General features: G+C 42.7%; 3 protein-coding genes across 5 annotated transcripts; 2 read left to right on the forward strand and 1 right to left on the reverse strand.

Moving 5' to 3' along the window:
* Nucleotides 1-1504: 1504 nt before the first annotated feature.
* LOC308144245 (uncharacterized protein) lies at nt 1505-6544 on the forward strand. The gene is made up of 5 exons (XM_080515308.1): nt 1505-1609; nt 3245-3409; nt 3506-3539; nt 4986-5109; nt 6495-6544. The coding sequence occupies exons 1-5, from the start codon at nt 1540-1542 to the stop codon at nt 6516-6518; spliced, it is 417 nt and encodes a 138-aa protein (XP_080371434.1). The 5' UTR covers nt 1505-1539; the 3' UTR covers nt 6519-6544.
* On the forward strand, nt 6471-13872 carry chrnd (cholinergic receptor, nicotinic, delta (muscle)). Of its 3 annotated transcripts, XM_080515305.1 has the most exons (13): nt 6512-6544; nt 7242-7380; nt 9409-9554; nt 9823-9867; nt 9953-10062; nt 10147-10302; nt 10406-10515; nt 10920-11120; nt 11266-11377; nt 11624-11738; nt 12274-12484; nt 12799-12917; nt 13515-13872. In XM_080515305.1, the coding sequence occupies exons 2-13, from the start codon at nt 7323-7325 to the stop codon at nt 13695-13697; spliced, it is 1566 nt and encodes a 521-aa protein (XP_080371431.1). In that variant the 5' UTR covers nt 6512-6544; nt 7242-7322; the 3' UTR covers nt 13698-13872. The 3 variants fall into 3 exon arrangements, with proteins under 3 accessions (XP_080371433.1, XP_080371431.1, XP_080371432.1); XM_080515307.1 differs by lacking the exon at nt 9409-9554 and having other exon boundaries at nt 6471-6544; XM_080515306.1 differs by lacking the exon at nt 6512-6544 and having other exon boundaries at nt 7375-7515.
* Nucleotides 13873-13966: 94 nt separating this feature from the next.
* Nucleotides 13967-19442, reverse strand: LOC308144099 (protein NLRC3-like). The gene is made up of 7 exons (XM_080515141.1): nt 19378-19442; nt 19018-19175; nt 18608-18712; nt 18382-18492; nt 18012-18235; nt 16131-17919; nt 13967-15788 (listed from the first exon to the last, which is right to left on the reverse strand). The coding sequence occupies exons 2-7, from the start codon at nt 19128-19130 to the stop codon at nt 15665-15667; spliced, it is 2466 nt and encodes an 821-aa protein (XP_080371267.1). The 5' UTR covers nt 19131-19175; nt 19378-19442; the 3' UTR covers nt 13967-15664.
* Between the last annotated feature and the right edge of the window lie 348 nt (nt 19443-19790).

Raw genomic sequence — 19790 nt, forward strand, 5'->3', positions numbered from 1 at the left:
TGTTATATCAAGGCAATAACTAAGAACTAACTAAAAAACAATTATGCAAGAAGAACTTATGTATGTGCAGACACGTGAAATTGGTATCACATGTAATTGGCATGTTATGTAATTTAACTATGGCAATTAAGTGAGAGGAGATGGAAAGCTATGATGTCTACATGTTTTCCAAAAACATTTATAAGGACAATTCTTTCTTGTACGAAGATAGTGGAAAAGAAGGAAATGTATAACAAAATGGTTTGTCGTTTTCTTTATTTTGTCAATCAAGCCGTTTTTACAATTCCAAGTCACTTCCAGATTCACATTACAGCTCATACACATTCACCGTTATACCCACCAAATGTGTAGAGACACCCCACCCATAAAACTTATTTTTATTTTATTTGTTTAGAATCATTTGGTTCAACTACAAGCGCTTTTGAGTCAAGTGTAATTCCTATACTGTCCATTAGACGGCGCATGTTGGGAAGTAAACGGCTTCAACTCGTGTGCTCTCGCTTTTCTTTATCACAGGTTGGTAAACACTTAAGATTCACAAATGTAAAGCATATTATCTGAGTTGTAACATGTTAAGGATAATATTGTGTGAGTAAGGAATCGTAAAACTAAGTTTTACCGGAGTTTTCGAGTGAAATGTGAACCGTGTTGATGCTAACCTGCTAAGCTAATAATCCCACATGGAAAGAACCTATATAAACATATATGTTTTAATATAGGTTTTGAATATATATGTGATGTATATAAAATTGGCCGTTTTCCTATATGTTATGTACATATATGTACATAAAATATATAAATATCTAAAATTGGCCGTTTTCCTATATGTTCTGTACATATATGTACATAAAATATAGGAAAACGGCCAATTTTAGATATGTCACATATATTCAAAACCTATATTCATACATATAGGTTTATATAGGTTATTTCCATGTGGGGTAAGTCAGAGAAGCTCAGAAAAGTAATGAAGCAACAGCTGGGTCATCCTGATACAGAAAGAAAAAACCTCTCATCATTATCACCACTTATATCTGAACTAAACTAACTAATCATCTTTTATTGATCCCTTGAGGAAATGCCTTTTCTGTATTGATCAATCCTTTTGCTAGGGTGCAGCCACATTGCGGTGCTCCATGGAGCTGATGGGGGGGGGGGGGGGGGGGGGGTCAAGGGTCACAATTAATGACCCACTGTGGTGACCTGTCCATCGTAGCGATCGGACCTGCAACCTTCCAATCCCAAGTCTACCTTGCCTCTTGGCTCACAGCGAAAGTAGCCATGAAAACATCACAAAATCTCAATGAAATCACCTGATTTAGTGTGTGTGTGTGTGTGTGTGTGTTTGCAGAAGAGGCACCAAGGAGTTAATGCTCTCCTGTGTGTGTGTCTCTGTGGCGGTTATGGAAACGACTGTTGGGATAAAGGCCTCCGGCGTTCACGCCCACACGCACACATATTCGACCTGAACGAACCGAGTGGCGCAGCTTTGCGTGTCGGTGTTTCTGCCAGTCGGAGCTGCTCACGGCCCCGAGGAGCATGGCTGCGACGTGGAGCGTCGCTCTGCTGGAGATCCTCACCTTGTTCCTGTGGACTCTCTCCAGGGCAGGTGAGTGTTTAAACATCAGTATCTATGTCAGACGGAGCGAGGAAAACACAAGAGAACAGAATATGTTCATGTAAATAGGTGGAAATACAAGGGGGGGGATACACGCAGTAGCAGTGATATTTATAATATGTATGGTGTTCAGTTGTTGAACAGTAGCAGCAGGTATGAATCACCTGTGGTTGCGCAACTGAGGGAGCCGGTTGAAGCCCTGCGGTGTCGTGGAGCGGGTGAGAGGTGGTGTTCATGATCAATTCCAACTCTGCCAGGACTCTAATCTCACCCATCTTCTGGATGGTCTGAAACAGGGTCCTCCAGGACAGAGCTGGCCTCCACAACCAGTCTGTTCTGTCGCCACACTGTCATCAAATGTCCAGGTCTGATTGGCTTAAAGTCCGTAAACCTGGTGTGTTTCCACGAGACGTTGAGATGAAGGCAACAAGTGGCTGATTATTAACTGTTTGGCTGAAAAGCTGCAGGTCAGCGTCAACTTTCTCCATCGTAGTTGTTTTTGAAAATGCCCACAAACAGAAATGCTTTCGGAATTTTGCAAATGATGTACAGGTTTGTTAATGTACATACATGTTTAGATTCACATATATTTATTAATGACGATATAAAAAAAAAGCACACAGGATATTTTTGCAATTCTATTTTGAGGTTCCATTCAAAGAATTCTAAAATGATTGTGTTGTTTGAAAACACACCCGATATTCCTTTTGTTTCCCCGAAAACTCAGACTCAGAACTGTAATTTCCAGTAAAAAGAAAAACACAGTCATTTTCTAAAAGGGACTAATGAAGCCTCAGCTTGTATTTGTTTACAAGGTTGGTAATTAAAGAGTCTTAATAGGTGCTCTCTATTCACTCGCTGTTTTAAAGTACAATAATGTGTCATCACTGGGGCCCCGCTCAATTGTTTTAAAAAAAGGCAAGATTATAAAGGCACTGTATTTAAATGACGTTAACATTGGATGAAATTGAACTATAATGAAGAGTCTCAGCTAAGATTGCAGCCCAATTGTAAAAATCAGATGAATTAAAAAAAAAAAAGTGAGATAAAAGTAGCTACAGTCAGACAATCTTTACCACTTTCAGAGGTTTTCTAGGTGTGTTTAGACATTTTTACTGGCCGTCATCTTAAAGTGGCAGGAAACAGGGTTTTTGATCTCAACCTAGATTATTTGTTGATTCATGTGCTTCTAGCAAACACACCTCCTGAGCCGATGGGGCTCTGGGGTCAAGTCTGGCTCTTTAGTTTCTCTGCAGTGGCTCCCTGACACCTTCAGAAAAATATATGTGAATATATTTTCATCTTTTTTTTTTTAAGATTTGCAACTGCTTAATCACTTCGATAGAAATGTGCAATTTCATTTTATTCCATTAGTTATATATTTTTGCTTATTAGATATTCACTTTAATACTTTAGGATCAGAGCTGTCCAGTAGAGAGTTCATCTCATGTTAAAATATTTCACTACAAAGGGCTGACATTCATCCATTTCATCAATATCAGCGACTTGAAACTCAGACTGTGATGAGTTTCAAGTCTGCCAACCACTCCTCGACTCTGCAGCCAGTGGAATAAGTCTCAGGGGCGGTTATTCATTATTAACTCTGAATAATTTGTGTTGCTGTAGTCAGCGGGTCAAACACCACCACGTTCCCGCCTTTCCCCACGCTGAACGCCACCGTTCCCGGCGTGGAGGGTTCCACCAGCGTGGCCGCCGTCATCGGCAGGGTGGCCGTGGCTTTGTGCGTGGTGGGAGCGATCGGCGTGGTACTGTACCTCATGAAGAAAAAATGTGAGCTGAGACCCGTGCCTCACTTTCCCTTTACAAACCCCCCTCTCTGCGTTCTACTTGTATTGACAATGTAAATGTATGGATTTGATTTCTCAGGTCCGAGAGGATCCGGTGACGGTGAACATCAACAGTGAGTACATCTATTAAAAAAAAAAAGAAAAGAAAAGAAAAAGGCAAATTGATCAGCGAGTATCTTCCCACTCATTCACGCAGTACCACTTTTTACCACAAGATGGTGTTGTGAGCCTTCGTGTTGAACGAGTTCGCAATAAATCATTCGAGAATCAGAAAATTTCCCAGTTTTCTTTATCCTGGATTGAGACTTTTCAAAATTTATGTTTGTGCGTTGCAACCTATTATTTTATAAGTAGATTTATGGGGTGACAAAGGTTACCTCAGATTTTTAGCACCAAATACGAAGCCAATAATATCAACAGGCTGTTCAGAGACATAAAACCTGAAATTCCTGATTGTTATTTTAGTGTTTAATGTGGTTGAATATCTTTGAAAGCGTATTGTTGGCGATCAGAGGTGTATGCCCCCCCCCCCCGGGAGGAGAGAGCTTGTTTAGGCTCAGTATTTAAGGAGGAGGTGGAGAGGAAGTGGGTCACCTCCACCCAGTCACTCCACACAGAGGAGGGAAAGGAAAACAGCGAGACAATGAACACACGCCGAAACAGGACTTAAGTGTATGGGTGTGCGTGCGTGGCATAAGCTTTAAAACTCTGTGTACACAGTGTTTTATCCCTGCGTGAGTCTCTCCAGTCAAGTTGTTTTTATGACCTTTTTTTTTTTAATTTTCATTTACCACTTTGTTTATGCATGATCTGTAGGATTTCTTACATTTCTTCCCTGTTTACACAACATTTTCTATTAAAAACGTATTAAAAACATTGAATTTACACCGCAACGTTTTGAAAACGATATCCGTTTAACGTGGAAATGGCAGAACTGCTGGAAATCCTAAAAGCCCCCCTCGCTCGGGATTTTGTAATTTGCCACCCACATGGAAAGAACCTATATAAACATATATGTTTTAATATAGGTTTTTAATATATGTGACATATATAAAATTGGCCATTTTCCTATATTATATGTACATATATGTGTACACATATACGTGCATACAGATACCTGTATACCGTAGGTATATATGTGTGCATATATGCACCTATATGTACTTCTTGCATAATTGTTTTTTAGTTAGTTCTTAGTTATTGCCTTGATAATGTATGACAGTTGCCAAAGTGAGATATGGGCTATATATATATATATATATATATATATATATATATATTTATATATATTTATATATATATTTATATATATATGTGGAAGTAAAGAAGCAGTACAGGAGACCTATATGGCCTGTATATAAACAAATAAATTCTCAACCTAGATTTTGCCTATATGTGGCATTTATATTGTCATATATGTGCATATAAACTGCTTATATGTTTCATATATGTGCATATATCCTCCTATAGGTTCTTTCCATGTGGGCACTTATACACGCGCCCAAATGTTAGGAATTGAACACGGACGTGTGTTGAAACGCCGTTCGCTTTGTCCACAGAGCCGTGGTGAACGGAGGAGAGTCTCGTCCTTTGACCGGCCAGTCGGCTCTGAGCGGCCCCCCTTCGCCTCAGCGACACAGAGACCCCCGGGCGGACTCGGACCACGCCGTGACCAACCCTGAGGTCTGACTCTGTGACGGTACGGTGCTCTGTGTCAAACGTAGACAGACTGGACAGTCCAATGAAAGTGAGGATGAAGGTTCCGACCCAGAGGGAAGTCAAACCAGGACGGAAAGAGGACAAATGGACAAGCTAATGAACTGGCCCAGTAGATTTCTTTATTTATTTTTTTTAATCAATAAATAGAATATTTATTGCATTTGATTTGATTTGATTTGAATCATTTATTGTCATTGTACAGGTACAGGTACAACGAAATTACATTCACATAGAACGTTTTGGGGAAAGACGGACACATGAGGTGAGGAGAGGAGGGGAAAAAGGCAGCTTCATTTTATATAAAGTTAGAGATTTGTTTGATTGTAGCCTGTTGAATGTGCTTTATTCCTCAATGATTCTCCCATATTTCAGTTATTGTGCTGAAGTCTGGGGTAATACTTCTACCAGGACCACTCAGCCCTCAGTCCTGTTGCAAAAAAGAGCAATTAGAATCATCAGTAAGAAAAGTTCTAGAGAACACACCAATCCTTTATCTATTGAAAATAAACTTCTTAAAGTTAAGGACCTTGTCGACTTAAACATTTTGATTATTATGTGGAAAGCAAAACAAAAACAAATTGCCAAACGAAGTTCAAAATCATTTTGTTGCACAAACCGTTTGCCAGAGGAGAAAACATCATTTTCAGAACAATGTTTGCACGGAACGTCGTTGAAACAGAAACGTCCATCTGTTTATGGAGTAAAACTGTGGAACTCTTTAAGTGTGGAATTTAAATGTTGTTCAAGTGTTTACAAATTTAAGAAAATGTACAAACAGAAAATTTTGAGAGACGATGAAAAGAATTGAAAAAAAAAACCTAAAAGTTGACTGTAAATGATTTTGTTGAAAAGTTGCTAATAGGAACAGATAACACAAGATTAATCTTCTCTCTGTTCCCTTTTGTTCATGTACGGATGACAAATAATGATTTATATATATATACATATATATATATTCCGAAATGGCATGAAGTAACATGAACAAATAAATAAATATTATTTGAATGAATTATGAGTCACATGTTGAGACAAACCCATGGCTTTAGTAGGAGCTGCTGATTTCTTGTTGATTCTTTACGAACTCGTTTGGACTTTCCTCGGTGCTTCTTTCTCCCTTCGGGACATAAAATAAGTTTATTGTTTCTTCATGGTGTGGTAATAAAAAGATCTCACACCAGGTGAATGGGGACCTTTAATCAAATATATTGCTGATAAGAAGGAGGCCATTCCTCCTTTTACAATGATCATATGTGAAGAAAATGTGTTTTTGCCGAACTTGTTTTTTTTTTTTTTTTCATTTCTTAACAGTTCAACTTTGCTCATACAGTTTTTATCCACAATCTCCGCAGTCTCTTCCTGCCTCACGATCTTGACTATCTCAGCTGGACTAATCGATAAGGTACATTTCATACCTTACGAATTGTGTTCTGTAAACTGTGAACGTTCATCGGCTCTCCAACGTTCCTTCAGTTTCTGGCAGGAAGTGCCGGGTTAAAAGCATTCCGATTGTGTATTTCACTCAGAAGTAGAAACTTTCCCACTGGCCAGTTTATCTTGTACTGTATGCAGAGTTCGGCTGATATGCGACTGAGAGTGTGTGTGTTTTGGGTGTGAAGCTCACCGGAGAGCTGCTTACATTCCAGGGATCATGGGATTTGAATGAAACGTCACTAAAACACTTTAAGGGGCCTCGATAAAGCATAAAGTAAAGAAATCTTTATTTTAACATTCACTGTGGGCTTATGGATATTTTTATGTTTATTTTAAAAACCGAGTTTTATCGATTGTACATCTTTGATTTGCTTTTCAATTTGTATTTTTGAATAAAAAAAAAATTAAGTGAAATCTTGACAGAAGATTTTTTTTTTACGTGGAGGACTTAATTCAACCATTAAGTTATCTTGTAATGTTTTATCTTTAGAGAGTCTTCCTCAGTGAAACATTTTTTTTGCACGTCTGCACACTTTTCTATCCATAAAACCCCCCCAAGTGTTGATTTGTGCTCCGTGTTGACGTGTGGAGGTATCTGACCCTCGTCCCGCTTCCCGGACCGGCTGCTCCTTCTGTTTTCTATTTTCTGCCCTCTGTTTCTGCAGCTGCCTCCCGTCACTCAGCCGGTGGTTGGGCCCGCTGGCTGGCAGAAGGTCACTGGGCTTGGAGGACTCGGGCAGTCGGCCATGGAGCTTCCTCGGACGGCGCTGTGCTCCGTCTTCCTGCTCGCTCTGCTCTCAGCCGGTAAGTTTGCGGAGGCCGGACCGGTTTTTCTTGCGCCGCCGTAACGTCGGGTTTGTCTGGGAAGTGAACCGAGATCTCCATGAAGGCCTAAAGTCAAGTTTTGGTGTTGTGGCAGCCTGTGTAGGTGTTTTTGTTGTAAGTATCTCAGTCATTGCTGATTTAAGTCCTTATTTTCAAAATATTTTTTTATGAATATCTTTTCTAACGGCCTGTAAAATGAGATTCAAACTCTTAAACTCCTCATCTGTGTCTGAAGTCACTTGTTTATTATCAAGAGCCACCACAAGATCTGCCCCCCTGTTTGCTCATCTTGTCAAAATAACAAACAAAATCAGCTATTTTCTATTACCGATCAAACTATTTTGCCAATAATAGAAAAGATTTGTTTTGCAGCTCAATCAAATATTGTTTTTTTTTTTTTTTTTCAGAGAAAAACAAACACCAGAAACAAACAGTGTGTTGCAGTTGTGCTTTGAACTCAGAATTAGTGTTGACAAATCAACTTCAGCTTTTAACTCGAACAAATACTGAATTTGTAAGATTTGTGAACACAAATGATAAAAAAAAAAGAGGGACTAGCTGGTTTCAGTGAAGATTTCAATTAGTTTAAAGAATAGGGCATGAAATAAAAGATTACTAAGTAAAATAACTGAGGAGTTTTCCAGAATAATACAACACAAATCTTGACGTTTTCATTTTTAGTAAAAAGGTAAGTAATAACTAATACAGACAAAACAAGTAAGAGTAACCAACAGTTTTAGAGTTGATTGTGTGAGATTCAACTTTCATTTGTGTGAACGTGGGAGGTCTGTTTTACTTTGAAAATAAAGGAATTTGCTTTGTTTCAGTCCTGTGTGCTCGTAAAATCGCCTCAATCACTGATAATGTGAGATCTTTCCCAGTCACAATGAGAATCAAACAGACACTAGATTTATTTTTTTACAACATGCATGCAATAAGCTTAGTAGGATTTAGTGTAGATTTTATGGAGTAAACAACACATTGTCGTGTAGGACTGTAATATTCAATCATTTATAGGGAAGCTTTACGTAAGACTAAAGTCTATTCACACATTTATTTCACTTGAATTGGTGAAATATGTGTAATTTTGGACAGCTTTAACCCACTTTGCAAGAAATGTGTACAAGTGTGTGTGTGTGTGTGTGTGTGTGTGTGTGTGTGTGTGTGTGTGTGTGTGTGTGTGTGTGTGTGTGTGTGTGTGTGTGTGTGTGTGTGTGTGTAGCAGCTGCCACACAGTGAAATTCGACTCCAGTTGGATCAGAGAGGCATGAGTATGAATGAAGGACCTTGAAAACGAGTCATTTGTGAAGGAGGGAGACACAAATGGGCTTAATCAGGGTTTTTTTTCTCCTTTTAGGCCCCGTTTACACGACAACGAATACAAGTGTAGCCACAAAACTTTCCTCACTTTTTTTTTGGGGGGGGGCTGTTTACACGGCACCAGTGTGCGGATGCACTATATCAGCAAAGTTTTAACTCCAGCTCCCAAGGTGGGAAGATTTTTTCATAGCGCTAATCCCTCCTGCAGAGATGGAGGATATAGAGCCTGTTACTGCGACTGCACAACTCTCCCCCTCCCTTCCTCTTCCATCCGCTGGTAAACAAACATGGCAGAGATGGGAATCAAACCTGCAACCTTCCGATTGGGAGACGGCCAAACGTTGCCGTGTAAACGGGGCCTGAGGCTCAAATCTTTCACGCGTTGCAGTAAAACTCACAAATTACCTGCAAATTTCCTGTCAAAAAATAGTTTAATACTCAAGTATAATGTTCTGGTATTTATATTTTCACATTTTACTTTGCTCACAGCACCCCCCCCCCCCCCCCCCCAACACACACATACACAATAAAGACAATGCACAAAATACTCATAAACTCCAAATATGAATAATACAATACATGGAAAATAAGCAAACTGGCCAAAATCACATCAATATGTGGAATATACAGTACATATAGCATATTGTGACTTTTGTGAATGTGTGTGTGTGTGTGTGTGTGTGTTAGAGTGCTGGGGCCGTAACGAGGAGGAGCGTCTCATCAACTACCTCTTCAAAGAGAAAGGGTATAAGAAAGACTTGCGTCCCGTCGAGAGGCAGCCGGATGTCGTCGATGTTTACCTCGCTCTCACTCTCTCCAACCTCGTCTCCCTGGTCGGAAGCTGATTTGTTTTTGTTGTTTGTTTTTGGGGGGTAGGAAATTTGTGACACTGTCAGAAAATAGTTACGCAGTTACGCAAATGTGACATGTCTGCGATCTTCTCTCATTGAACGGCGCACGACATGAGATATCGTCACGATCGCCCATCTTCTGTTTTGAAACGTCCAAAAAACTCCATTAACAAACACAAACAACACTGCCTATTCAAAAACAGTAAACGGTCCACCTCCAATCCGTGCGTCTGATTTGCGTCTTCCGCAGAAAGAAGTCGACGAGACGTTGCTGACCAACGTGTGGATAGAACACGTACGTGACCGTCTCCTCTCTCACGTTTGACCCTGAGGCGTGTTTGCATGCGTTTTCATCCCGGCACGCGCGTCTTTTTGAGCAGATGTGGTACGACTACCGGCTGTCGTGGAACTCGTCGGAGTTCGACGGCATCGACGTCCTCCGCCTGCCGTCCAAGATGCTGTGGCTGCCGGAGATCGTTCTGGAGAACAAGTGAGTGAGCCTCGTCTGGCTTTCGCGACGGCAGTCGGACGCGGGCCGGAACGCCGCCGCTCACCCTTCCCTTCTCTCCCTCAGCAACGACGCCCAGTTCGAAGTGGCCTACTACTGCAATGTGCTGGTGTATGAGGACGGCCTCTGCTCCTGGCTGCCCCCGGCCATCTTCCGCTCGTCCTGCTCCATCAACGTCAACTACTTCCCCTTCGACTGGCAGAACTGCACGCTCAAATTCGTGTAGGCCACAATCCCACGCAGCGCACCGAACCGTGCTTTTGTCTAACTTTTCATTGGTCACCTTTCTCGTTGGAAGTCATTCAAACCCCATTTCTTCTGCAAGCTCCCTGACCTACAACGCCAAAGAGGTCAGAATCCTGCTGAAGACAGAGGAGGACGAGCAGGAGAAATGGACAGTGGAGTGGATCGTCATCGACCCGGCGAGCTTTACAGGTGACGGCGGCGACTTCCTCTACGGTGGCGCCGGAGAGCCACGAAAGCCACGACACAAACACAAAAGCTGCAGCAGAATTGCAAAGGTTGTAATTACAAATACAAAAGCGACGAGAGATATAGGACTTAACGACACGAAAACAAATGATACAACGCGTACAAAGATTAACAATGATAATAGAATTTTCTGGATATCTTCTGGACTTGTTGTGCAGCTTTTAGCATTTGGAGCTTTTGTGTTTTTGCCATTGCGTCGGTACCAGTCGCCGACATTACTCCCTCGCCTGGAGAACTTTTGGACGGTAGCGCGAGCAAAACAATTTCTTTTCAGTCTTTGAGTCTTCCCGAAGTAAGTTCTCCCGTGTTATAAAGACGTAAACCTCCGATGTGTTTCTGGTCCGCAGAAAACGGAGAGTGGGAGATCATCCACCGGCCAGCCAAGAGGAACACCTACAAACACATTCCCATGGAGAGCAACAAGCACCAGGACATCACCTTCTACCTGGTCATCAAACGCAAGCCTCTCTTCTACATCGTCAACATCATCATCCCCTGCATGCTCATCTCCTTTCTGGCCGCGCTCGTCTACTACCTGCCGGCAGACAGTCAGTGCACATTTACTCCTTTTACGTATCTGGACTGAATTTGATAACGATGAGTGGTTAGAGTAGTATTTGTTGCCTTGTCGTTTTGTTCCGTTACCATACGTCGCCCTTTAAGCAGGACTGGCGTTGTCTTGTTTGTGTGCAGGTGGCGAGAAGATGACGCTGTCCATCTCGGTGTTGCTGGCTCAGTCTGTCTTCTTGCTCCTGATCTCTCAACGACTGCCGGAGACCTCCATGTCTGTTCCTCTCATCGTCAAGTGCGTAACAGTCAAACACTCACGTGTGCTCTCCCATCGCCACATACTTTTTGGCTAAAAATGGCGGTGAGGTGAGTTTTAACAGGTTCCAATATGAAAACCACGTCAGATGCTCAACAACTCCTTGGGCGGATAAGAAAGTACAAACAGAAACGAGTGTCCTTTAGTGCCCTCCTGTGGTCATCTTGGAGAAATTCAGCCGAGGGGAATTCCCTCCTGCCTTCAGTGTGAACGTGTGTGTTTCAGGTACTTGATGTTCATCATGGTTCTGGTCACTGTGGTGGTGCTGAACTGTGTGGTCGTCCTCAACCTGCACTTCAGGACGCCGAGCACACACGTCATGTCTGACTGGACCAAGAGGGTAACACACACACACACACACACACACACACACACACACACACACACACACACACACACACACACACACAAAATCTGTCGTGGTATAATCCAGCTCTCCTTAGTCTGTTTATGTCATTTCAGACAATCCAAGATGGTAGCGGTAGTTTTACACACAAAGATTCTTTGTGATTTTTTACTATTTCTAACACTATGTATTCCGGCATTTTGAAACTCTATATGTCCTGTACATATTGTAGCATTGATAACAAATTTGACTTTGACTTCTATCAAAAGCTGATTATCCAGGGTGATTTTAAAAACGCTTTTCTGAGGTCGTCTGTAAAAAACACCACTTTTGCCAGACGGCGCCAGAGAGCTTCGAGTCAGGTGCAACAGCAGGAATAACCTGGAGGTCTTGGGGAGACCTTTTGCCCCTTTTGGTCCTCTGGTCCAGTCTCCACGAGGAGAGCCCCTTAAAATAAAACCTCTAATAATTCAGACGTGAGATCTGTTCAAAGGTCAACAACTCGGCCTCGCTTCCCGCCTCTGCTCAGATTTTCCTCGAGCGCTTGCCCCGCATCCTGCGCATGTCTCGTCCCGAGGAGACGGAGCCGCTCTGGGATGGGGCGTTGCCACGGCGATCCAGCTCGGTGGGCTACATCGCCGCGGCGGACGAGTACTTCAGCGTGAAGTCCCGCAGCGAGCTGATGTTCGAGAAGCAGTCGGTGAGACACGGGCTGAACGCGCGGCCCACTCACGCTGCAGGTTTGTTCAGGGCTCGTTTCTCATTCCACTTCTGCGAAATGTTGCGCAACATTGCCGACACCTTTGTTTACTAGTAACCTGCAGCATAATGTGGCATTAACCGTAAAAAGAAATGGAACTTTTACTAGATATGAGACTAAAAACTGACAATCTGTCATGTGCACTTGATTTATCTTTACATTCTATTTAATCAAGCGTAGTTTGATATTATGAATAGTATTTCAAGAGAATAGTACTAAATAGTGTGTGTGTGTGTGTGTGTGTGTGTGTGTGTGTGTGTGTGTGTGTGTGTGTGTGTGTGTGTGTGTGTGTAGTGGTGAAGCCTCAGGACGATGGAGGCGTGACAGACCAGCTGTATGCCGAGATGAAGCCGGCGGTGGACGGAGCGAACTACATCATCAAACACATGCGCAACAAGAACGACTACAACGAGGTGAGACCGAGGGACAAGGACCAGGACTTCCTGTTCGGCAACAGCTCATTAAAGCGGGGGGGGGGGGGGACACACACCTTAGGATCACCACATTTTACCAGAAGTGCTGTTGGATTGAGGTGGAGAGAACATGTTGTATTTTGTACCTAAATATAACTGGATTGAATTCAGTAAAAAAAAAAAAAAATCCCACCTTCAGTATGGAAAGGCCTCACTCAACTCACTTGAACCCCAGAACAGTGGCGTCATGTAACTCCTCCTCTTTCACACCATCATCATCCTCGAACAAAATTTAAAAGACCTCCATCATATACGTTTCATTCCAATACCATTTCAATCTGATATTCATTTGTAAGTCTCAGCGTTGCGCCATGACCTTTACGCTTATGGAAATAGTGCAACCCCCTGCTGGACTACTGGAATACAAGACTTCTTATGATCCAGCACCGATATCGGTCTGCAGGCCGCATGTTTGACACCCTCGCTGAGTCATTATACACACTGTAAAGTGGTTTGAAGTCAGGAAAACAACAAAAAGAACCTTTTGAAAGAAGAGAGACGAGTCAGATATCACGTCTGTGGCTGCCGTCCTCACAGGAGAAGGACAACTGGAGCGGGATCGCCCGTACGGTGGACCGGCTCTGCCTCTTCCTCGTGACTCCGGTGATGATCCTCGGCACCGTCATCATCTTCCTGATGGGAATCTGCAACCACCCTCCACCCCTGCCCTTCAACGGAGACCCACACGACTACATGGAGGAGTCCAAACGCCTGCTGTAGCGCCACACCACCACACGCCTAATGCGCTCACAGAGGTTCGTGGAATCCTCGCTGTGTTTATTTATTGACGTTTCCAAGTTCGAACCGCCGCCGTGTGTGTTTTATTAGCATGTAGTGAGTAAACCCGCAAAATAACTGTTGTAATTAAAGTGTGTGTTTTGAATAAACATTTCCATTCAGATCTGATCTTCTCGTTTCCTTTATTGTGATGTTTGTTTGTTTAATTATATCTATACAACAACAGAATGAGAATCCACTTTCTTTTTTTAAATTTTTTTAATCAATTTCATTTCTCACATTATCCATTTCATGGTCAGTGGTCATCACGACATGGCGACTTCTCCCCCTGCCGCAGCGCGAAGCAATGTTCAGAATGAAAAGGAATATTCGAATCTCGAATCGATTATTATTTTATAGATACCAAACTAATCTGCAACGTGACGTCTGCTGAGTATCACTGCTGTGTCAAACAATGGGCGAGCTGTTGGTGACGCTCTGTAACGTTTCAAAAGTGACCTATGTTTTATATGTGCTTGCTATGAATTAGGATATATATAGGATGTATTTGGATATAATTTAAAGTGCTTACAAATAAAGGAGTTAAGTTTCAAAGCTTGAGGAATGGGTGATTTGTTAAGGTAAAATGATGGTTAAAATACAATGATGTGATTTTAAAATGAGTAAATCTTGTTTAAATGTATAAAATCTTCACAATGTGAACTCAAATCGTTTAAAATGATTTGATTCTAATATATTTTCACGAGGTGAAAGTGGCAAGTTTGTTAAAGGAGTAATTATAAAAATGTTTGTTATGCAGTTTTCTGTTCAGTAATTGTTAATTGTGTTTTAAGGGTTTTTAACCTAAAGACTGCTTCAAGACTGAAAGCATTGCTACCAATCAAATCGACACAGAACCAGTCTCAAGGGCATTTCATCACTTACCCCGCCCATCTGAACAGGTCCTGTCGAGTCAAACTATTAGAACTCTCTCCTAATATAACATCACCAAACTGGTCCAGCAAATCCTCACGTCTCACTCAACTACTTTACTCAGACAAGCATAGTAATTTAGACAGAAGTCGACCTCATCGCTAGTGACGCTGAACGACTCATCCTACGATCACAATCTACATACTTTAAATCTGGTGACAAGCCAACCCGGCCTATAAAAGGCTCATCGGGCACATTACATTCTGTTTGTTTTATTATTCTCTATACGAGTCAGATTCACGACGCAACTGAAATTAATTCTTTTTTAGATAGTCTTATTTTCAAATGTACAAATTCAGAGCCCGCCAAGTAACTTGATTTTCCATTAAACATAGAAGAAATAGTTCTTGCTATAGAAAGTATGCAAAATCATAAGGCTTCTGGTCCTGATGGACTCCCAGTCGAATTTTCCATTATTATTATTATTATTTCCATGTTAATATTTTATTCATTGGTATTTCTACTTTTTTTCATTATCACTTCTGCTGTTAATTTTTTGTTATATGTTATGCCATAAACATGTTATGCCATATTTTTTTGTGGCCCAAAAGTCTCTCTTTTGGGCCACAAAAAAATACTATAATATATAATACAATAATATATTTTAAAAATTACCCAAGGAGGTGGGCTGTTTCCCTCACTATTTTTTACTCTTCAAAATGAATTTTATTGTTGTTATAAAGTGCAAAGTGAAATAATGACGTATTGCTCTGCCCTACCGCCTAATAAAACTATTTAGAAAAAAAACAAACAAACATGGAAAATAAACTCAATTAATCACGAGTAAACACTATCATAAAACAGCAGTTAGCAAGACTGATAAATACCTTTTTAAGTGTGTGAAATGTCAGCAAGCCACATGGTAACACTGATTATATTAAAGTGTGACTGTTAAGCGTCTCGCTTACAGTCAGGGGACGTCCAAAATGTCCCAGTAGACCTCTGACGTCACGTGATAAAACCTCAATATGGTAGGTTCATTGTTGTACGTATGTGATTTCACTCACGTTTGAAATATGCTGGCTGAAATGAACGGTTAAACAAAAAAAAAAGGTTTTGTGGAGTGACACGCCGACACGGTCCTTCATCGTGAGCATGTTTCTGTAAAGAGAAGAAAAAAACAACAACAAAGGTTGAGTTTTTAGAAACTCACTTCATCAGTTGTCACTGACAAGCAGCTTTACAGGAAACAGTTACTCTTTAATGAAAGTAGTAAAATGAAAACGGACTTTAAGCTCAGGGCCAGATCAGTGAGGTGGGAGGGGCTGGACATCAGAGCCAAGGCCACCACTTGACAGTGAATTTCTGCAAGTCCACACTCCGTAATTCTGCCCGTACACACCCACAGCATACCACACAATGTCAGAAAGAGCCGACACAGCATATTCACCTTGTACCTTTTTAATTTTAGCGAAAAATGACCTATAAGACATGTGGACTCACCGAGCCTTCCTGCAGTTCCTCACAGCTGGAATCAGCCTCAATCGACTCTCCAATGACACGTTATATTTCTTCAGGTCCAGCTCATCCAGAACCTCCTCTGACATCTGCAGCATGTGTGCCAGTGCTGAGCAGTGGCTCTCAGAGAGTTCCTTCTCCAACCTGTTCTCCGACTTCAGGAACTCGTGGATCTCCTGGTGCACCGAGAGGTCCTTCATCTCCACCAGACAGTGGAAGATGTTGATGCTCCTGTTAGGTGACATTTTGGATGTTTCCATCTCTTTCAGGTTCTTGATGATCTTTTGGACGGTTTCCGGACTGTTTTCTGTCCGACCCAGCAGATCTCCTAAAAGCCTCTGGTTGGACTCCAAAGTGAGGCCGTGAAGGAAGCAGACAAACAGGTCCAGGTGACCATGATGACTTTGCAGAGATTTTTTTAAAACGTTCAGGATGAACTCATCCACAGATGAGGAGGTGATTTCCCCCCCCAGGAACTTCTTGAGCACGTCCGTCTTCTTGGTGGAGTAGCAGTGGAACAGGTAGACAGCGGCCAGGAACTCCTGAATGCTCAGATGAATGAAGGAGTAGATCGGTTTCTGGAAAATCACACACTCTCTTCTGAAGATCTCTGTAAAGACTCCAGAGCACACCGCGGCCTCAGTCTCATCCAGACCACACTGTTCCAGGTCTTCTTGGTAGAACATGATGATTCCTTTGTCCAGATGTTCAAAGGCCAGCTTCCCTAGATTCAGAAGAACCTCCCTGTCAGCCTCACTCAGCTTCTCTGGACCTGACCCAGGTCCCTGATGGTACTTCTTCTTCTTCCTTTTTGTCTGAACCAGAACAAAGTGGGAGTACATGTCAGTCAGGGTCTGGGGCAGCGGTCCTCTCTGCCCTGTGGTCAACATGTGCTCCAGGACTGTAGCAGCGATCCAGCAGAAGACTGGGATTCCACACATGATGTGGAGAGTCCTGGAGGTCTGGATGTGGGAGACGATTCTGCTGCACAGGTCTTCATCACTCAGCCTCCTCCTGAAGTACTCCTCCTTCTGGGCGTCAGTGAAGCCTCGGACTTCCGTCAGCCTGTCCACACAGGAAGGAGGGATCAGACTGGCTGCTGCAGGTCTGGAAGTGATCCAGATGAGGGCTGAAGGAAGCAGATTGCCCAGGATGAGGTTTGTGAGAAGCAAGTCGACCGACGACGTCTGTGTGACTTCAGAAACAACCAGCCCACTACTGAAATCCAGACAGAGTCTGCTTTCGTCCAGACCGTCAAAGATGAACAACAGCTGGCAGGCAGCCAGCTCCTCTGCCGTCACCTTCTGTAACGTCGGATGGAAAACTTGGAGCAGCGTGAGAAGACTGTACTGCTGGCCTCTGACCAGGTTCAGCTCCCTGAAGGAGAGGACCACCAGCACACTGACGTCCTGGTTCTCCAGGCCCTCGGCCCAGTCCAGAGTGAACTTGTGCACCGAGAAGGTCTTCCCCACGCCGGCGACGCCGTTGGTCAGAACCACTTTGATGCGTCTCTGCTGCTCGGCTGAGGCTCTGAAGATGTCCTGACACCTGATGGCCGTGTCGTGGTGCTTCTCCATCTTGGAGGCCGTCTCCAGCTGCCTCAGCTCCGGTTCCCTCTGAAGCTCCTCACTTTGTCCCTCTGTGATGTGGAGCTCAGTGTAGATCCTGTTGAGGAGGGTTCCTCCTCCAGGTTCATCGCTTCCTTCAGTCACACATTCACATCTGCTCCTCAGACTCTCCTTGTGTTCCCCGAGAACCGTCTGCAGACCGACCGCTGATCAAAGACAAACAACAATCAAAATAAATATGAAGAACAATATTTTCATGTCTGAATAACACGAGTCCATCAGCAGACACATGTCTTACTCGGTCTAGAGCGGCTCTGCTGTCCAGCTCTGCCTCTGGATCTTGTTCCACACTGAGGACAGGAAGAGGCTCCTGATGAAGAACACTGGTCCTGAAATGAGTCGAAGCACGGTCTACAGAACTGGTGTCCACAGATGCTCGAGACTGGATCCTTCAGAAGCTCCTGACAAAAACCACAACAGGACTGCTGCTCCTTCTCGCCAACAGCACCCCTCTTCCTGATCCTGTGGACAAAAATCAATAAAGAAACGTTAACGCCGGCACTGGTTGAACATGAGCATCACTGCACGTACAGTATTTGCAGCTGTATATTCATTTACAATGTGACCAGCAGACATTGGGAATGATTAACAATGAAAATGGCTCTTACGTTGTGTTTGAGGGTTCAGGTTCATCGCTGAACATGGGAGGTTGACCCATAGACCAGTCACTTTTCAAAGACAGACAGCTGGACACTGCACTCGTCTTACGCCGCTGACCTCTGAAAACACAAACATCAACCAGACATCGTCAAAGTTCCTACATAATGACATTGGTTTGTGAAAAGGATCTCACATGATCATAGTACTGTGTAAGTTTAGCCATATAAACCTCACTTTGTGTCTGAGGGTTCAGGTTCATCGCTGAACATGGGAGGTTGACCCATAGACCAGTCACTTTTCAAAGACAGACAGCTGGATGACGAAAACGTGTCTTTGTGTCTGTGGAAGCAGAACAATGAATCAAACAATGCCACTGTTGTTCATTAGCAAGGTTGTTGTTAAAACCAAGCAGCTTTAGTCACAGGGAGCAAGCTGGAGCTCAGGATGTTTCGAGTTGAAGCCAGAGATTAAATCATTCTGAAGGCAGCAAGGCAACACTGCCCCCTAGAGGCCGTTTTGACTAGTTGCCGACTGTTTTTTATTTTCAGTTGCGATTTTGTTCTGCAGGGTGAGCGTCTAACAGCGTTGTTTGACATTTTAAACAGTTTGAATAAACAAAACAACAAAATAAAACAGTCTTTTACTTCGTGTATGACAATCCACGTTCAACACGGAAGCCTGGTGGCCGACCCTCACGGCAACCACTCCCCACAGACAAAGTCTCTGTTTTGTCCTCATGGTCATCTTTCTCACTCATCTTCAGTCAGTCCGAGGTGTGGGGGGGGGCAATCACCAGCCTGGACTGTGAGCACAGGACAAAAGAAGCATTAAACACGTCTGTGTTCAAGAGTCACACCCTGCTCAGAGATGAACAGGAAGCAGGACGACGTACACACTGTAACACCCCTCCTGAGAATCAAACTCCTGATTGTTGTGTACCGTCCACAGAGATAACAGATCACCACATTTAAATAGCAACATAAGTATATCAGACGAATACTCACCTCACTGGCCCACGAACTGACCACCACCAGATAGATGCTGATTGAAAGTGAAAGCAGTCGTGTACTACTTTCACTTTCACTTTCGATGTGACTCATATGATCCTGACCTCAGAGTTAATATTAGCCCTGACTTCACCAAATACGTCTGAATGGCATTTTAGAGAGAGATTTAAAGAAAGGTTTAATATATGTCCATGTATGGGCGTCATTGTTCCGTATTATTCGTGAAATATCGAAATATTTTTTTAAAATGTGTGTATATATATATATATATATATATATATATACTATATTTTAAAACACTACGGCAAATAAATACATTTAGAAACGTACTAAATATGTATTAGTGTGACATGTATGACAACACAAATACAGCTTAAACGTGACAAATTATTGTGACTAATCACGAAAAT

Source organism: Blennius ocellaris (assembly GCF_963422515.1).
Source record: "Blennius ocellaris genome assembly, chromosome: 19".
Classification (NCBI taxonomy): Eukaryota; Metazoa; Chordata; class Actinopteri; order Blenniiformes; family Blenniidae; genus Blennius; species Blennius ocellaris.

Bases quoted from the DNA above. Each gene is read 5' to 3' on its own strand.
- LOC308144245 (XM_080515308.1), top strand. From the start codon at position 1,540: ATGGCTGCGACGTGGAGCGTCGCTCTGCTGGAGATCCTCACCTTGTTC. The intron at 1,610-3,244 runs GTGAGTGTTTAA...GTGTTGCTGTAG, and splicing joins GTGGACTCTCTCCAGGGCAG to TCAGCGGGTCAAACACCACC. The intron at 3,410-3,505 runs GTGAGCTGAGAC...TTGATTTCTCAG, and splicing joins GTACCTCATGAAGAAAAAAT to GTCCGAGAGGATCCGGTGAC.
- chrnd (XM_080515305.1), top strand. From the start codon at position 7,323: ATGGAGCTTCCTCGGACGGCGCTGTGCTCCGTCTTCCTGCTCGCTCTG. The intron at 9,868-9,952 runs GTACGTGACCGT...CTTTTTGAGCAG, and splicing joins CCAACGTGTGGATAGAACAC to ATGTGGTACGACTACCGGCT. The intron at 10,516-10,919 runs GTGACGGCGGCG...TCTGGTCCGCAG, and splicing joins CGACCCGGCGAGCTTTACAG to AAAACGGAGAGTGGGAGATC.
- LOC308144099 (XM_080515141.1), bottom strand. From the start codon at position 19,130: ATGAGTGAGAAAGATGACCATGAGGACAAAACAGAGACTTTGTCTGTG. The intron at 17,920-18,011 runs GTAAGACATGTG...GTCTTTGATCAG, and splicing joins GCAGAGCCGCTCTAGACCGA to CGGTCGGTCTGCAGACGGTT. The intron at 15,789-16,130 runs GTGAGTCCACAT...TTCTCTTTACAG, and splicing joins AGGAACTGCAGGAAGGCTCG to AAACATGCTCACGATGAAGG.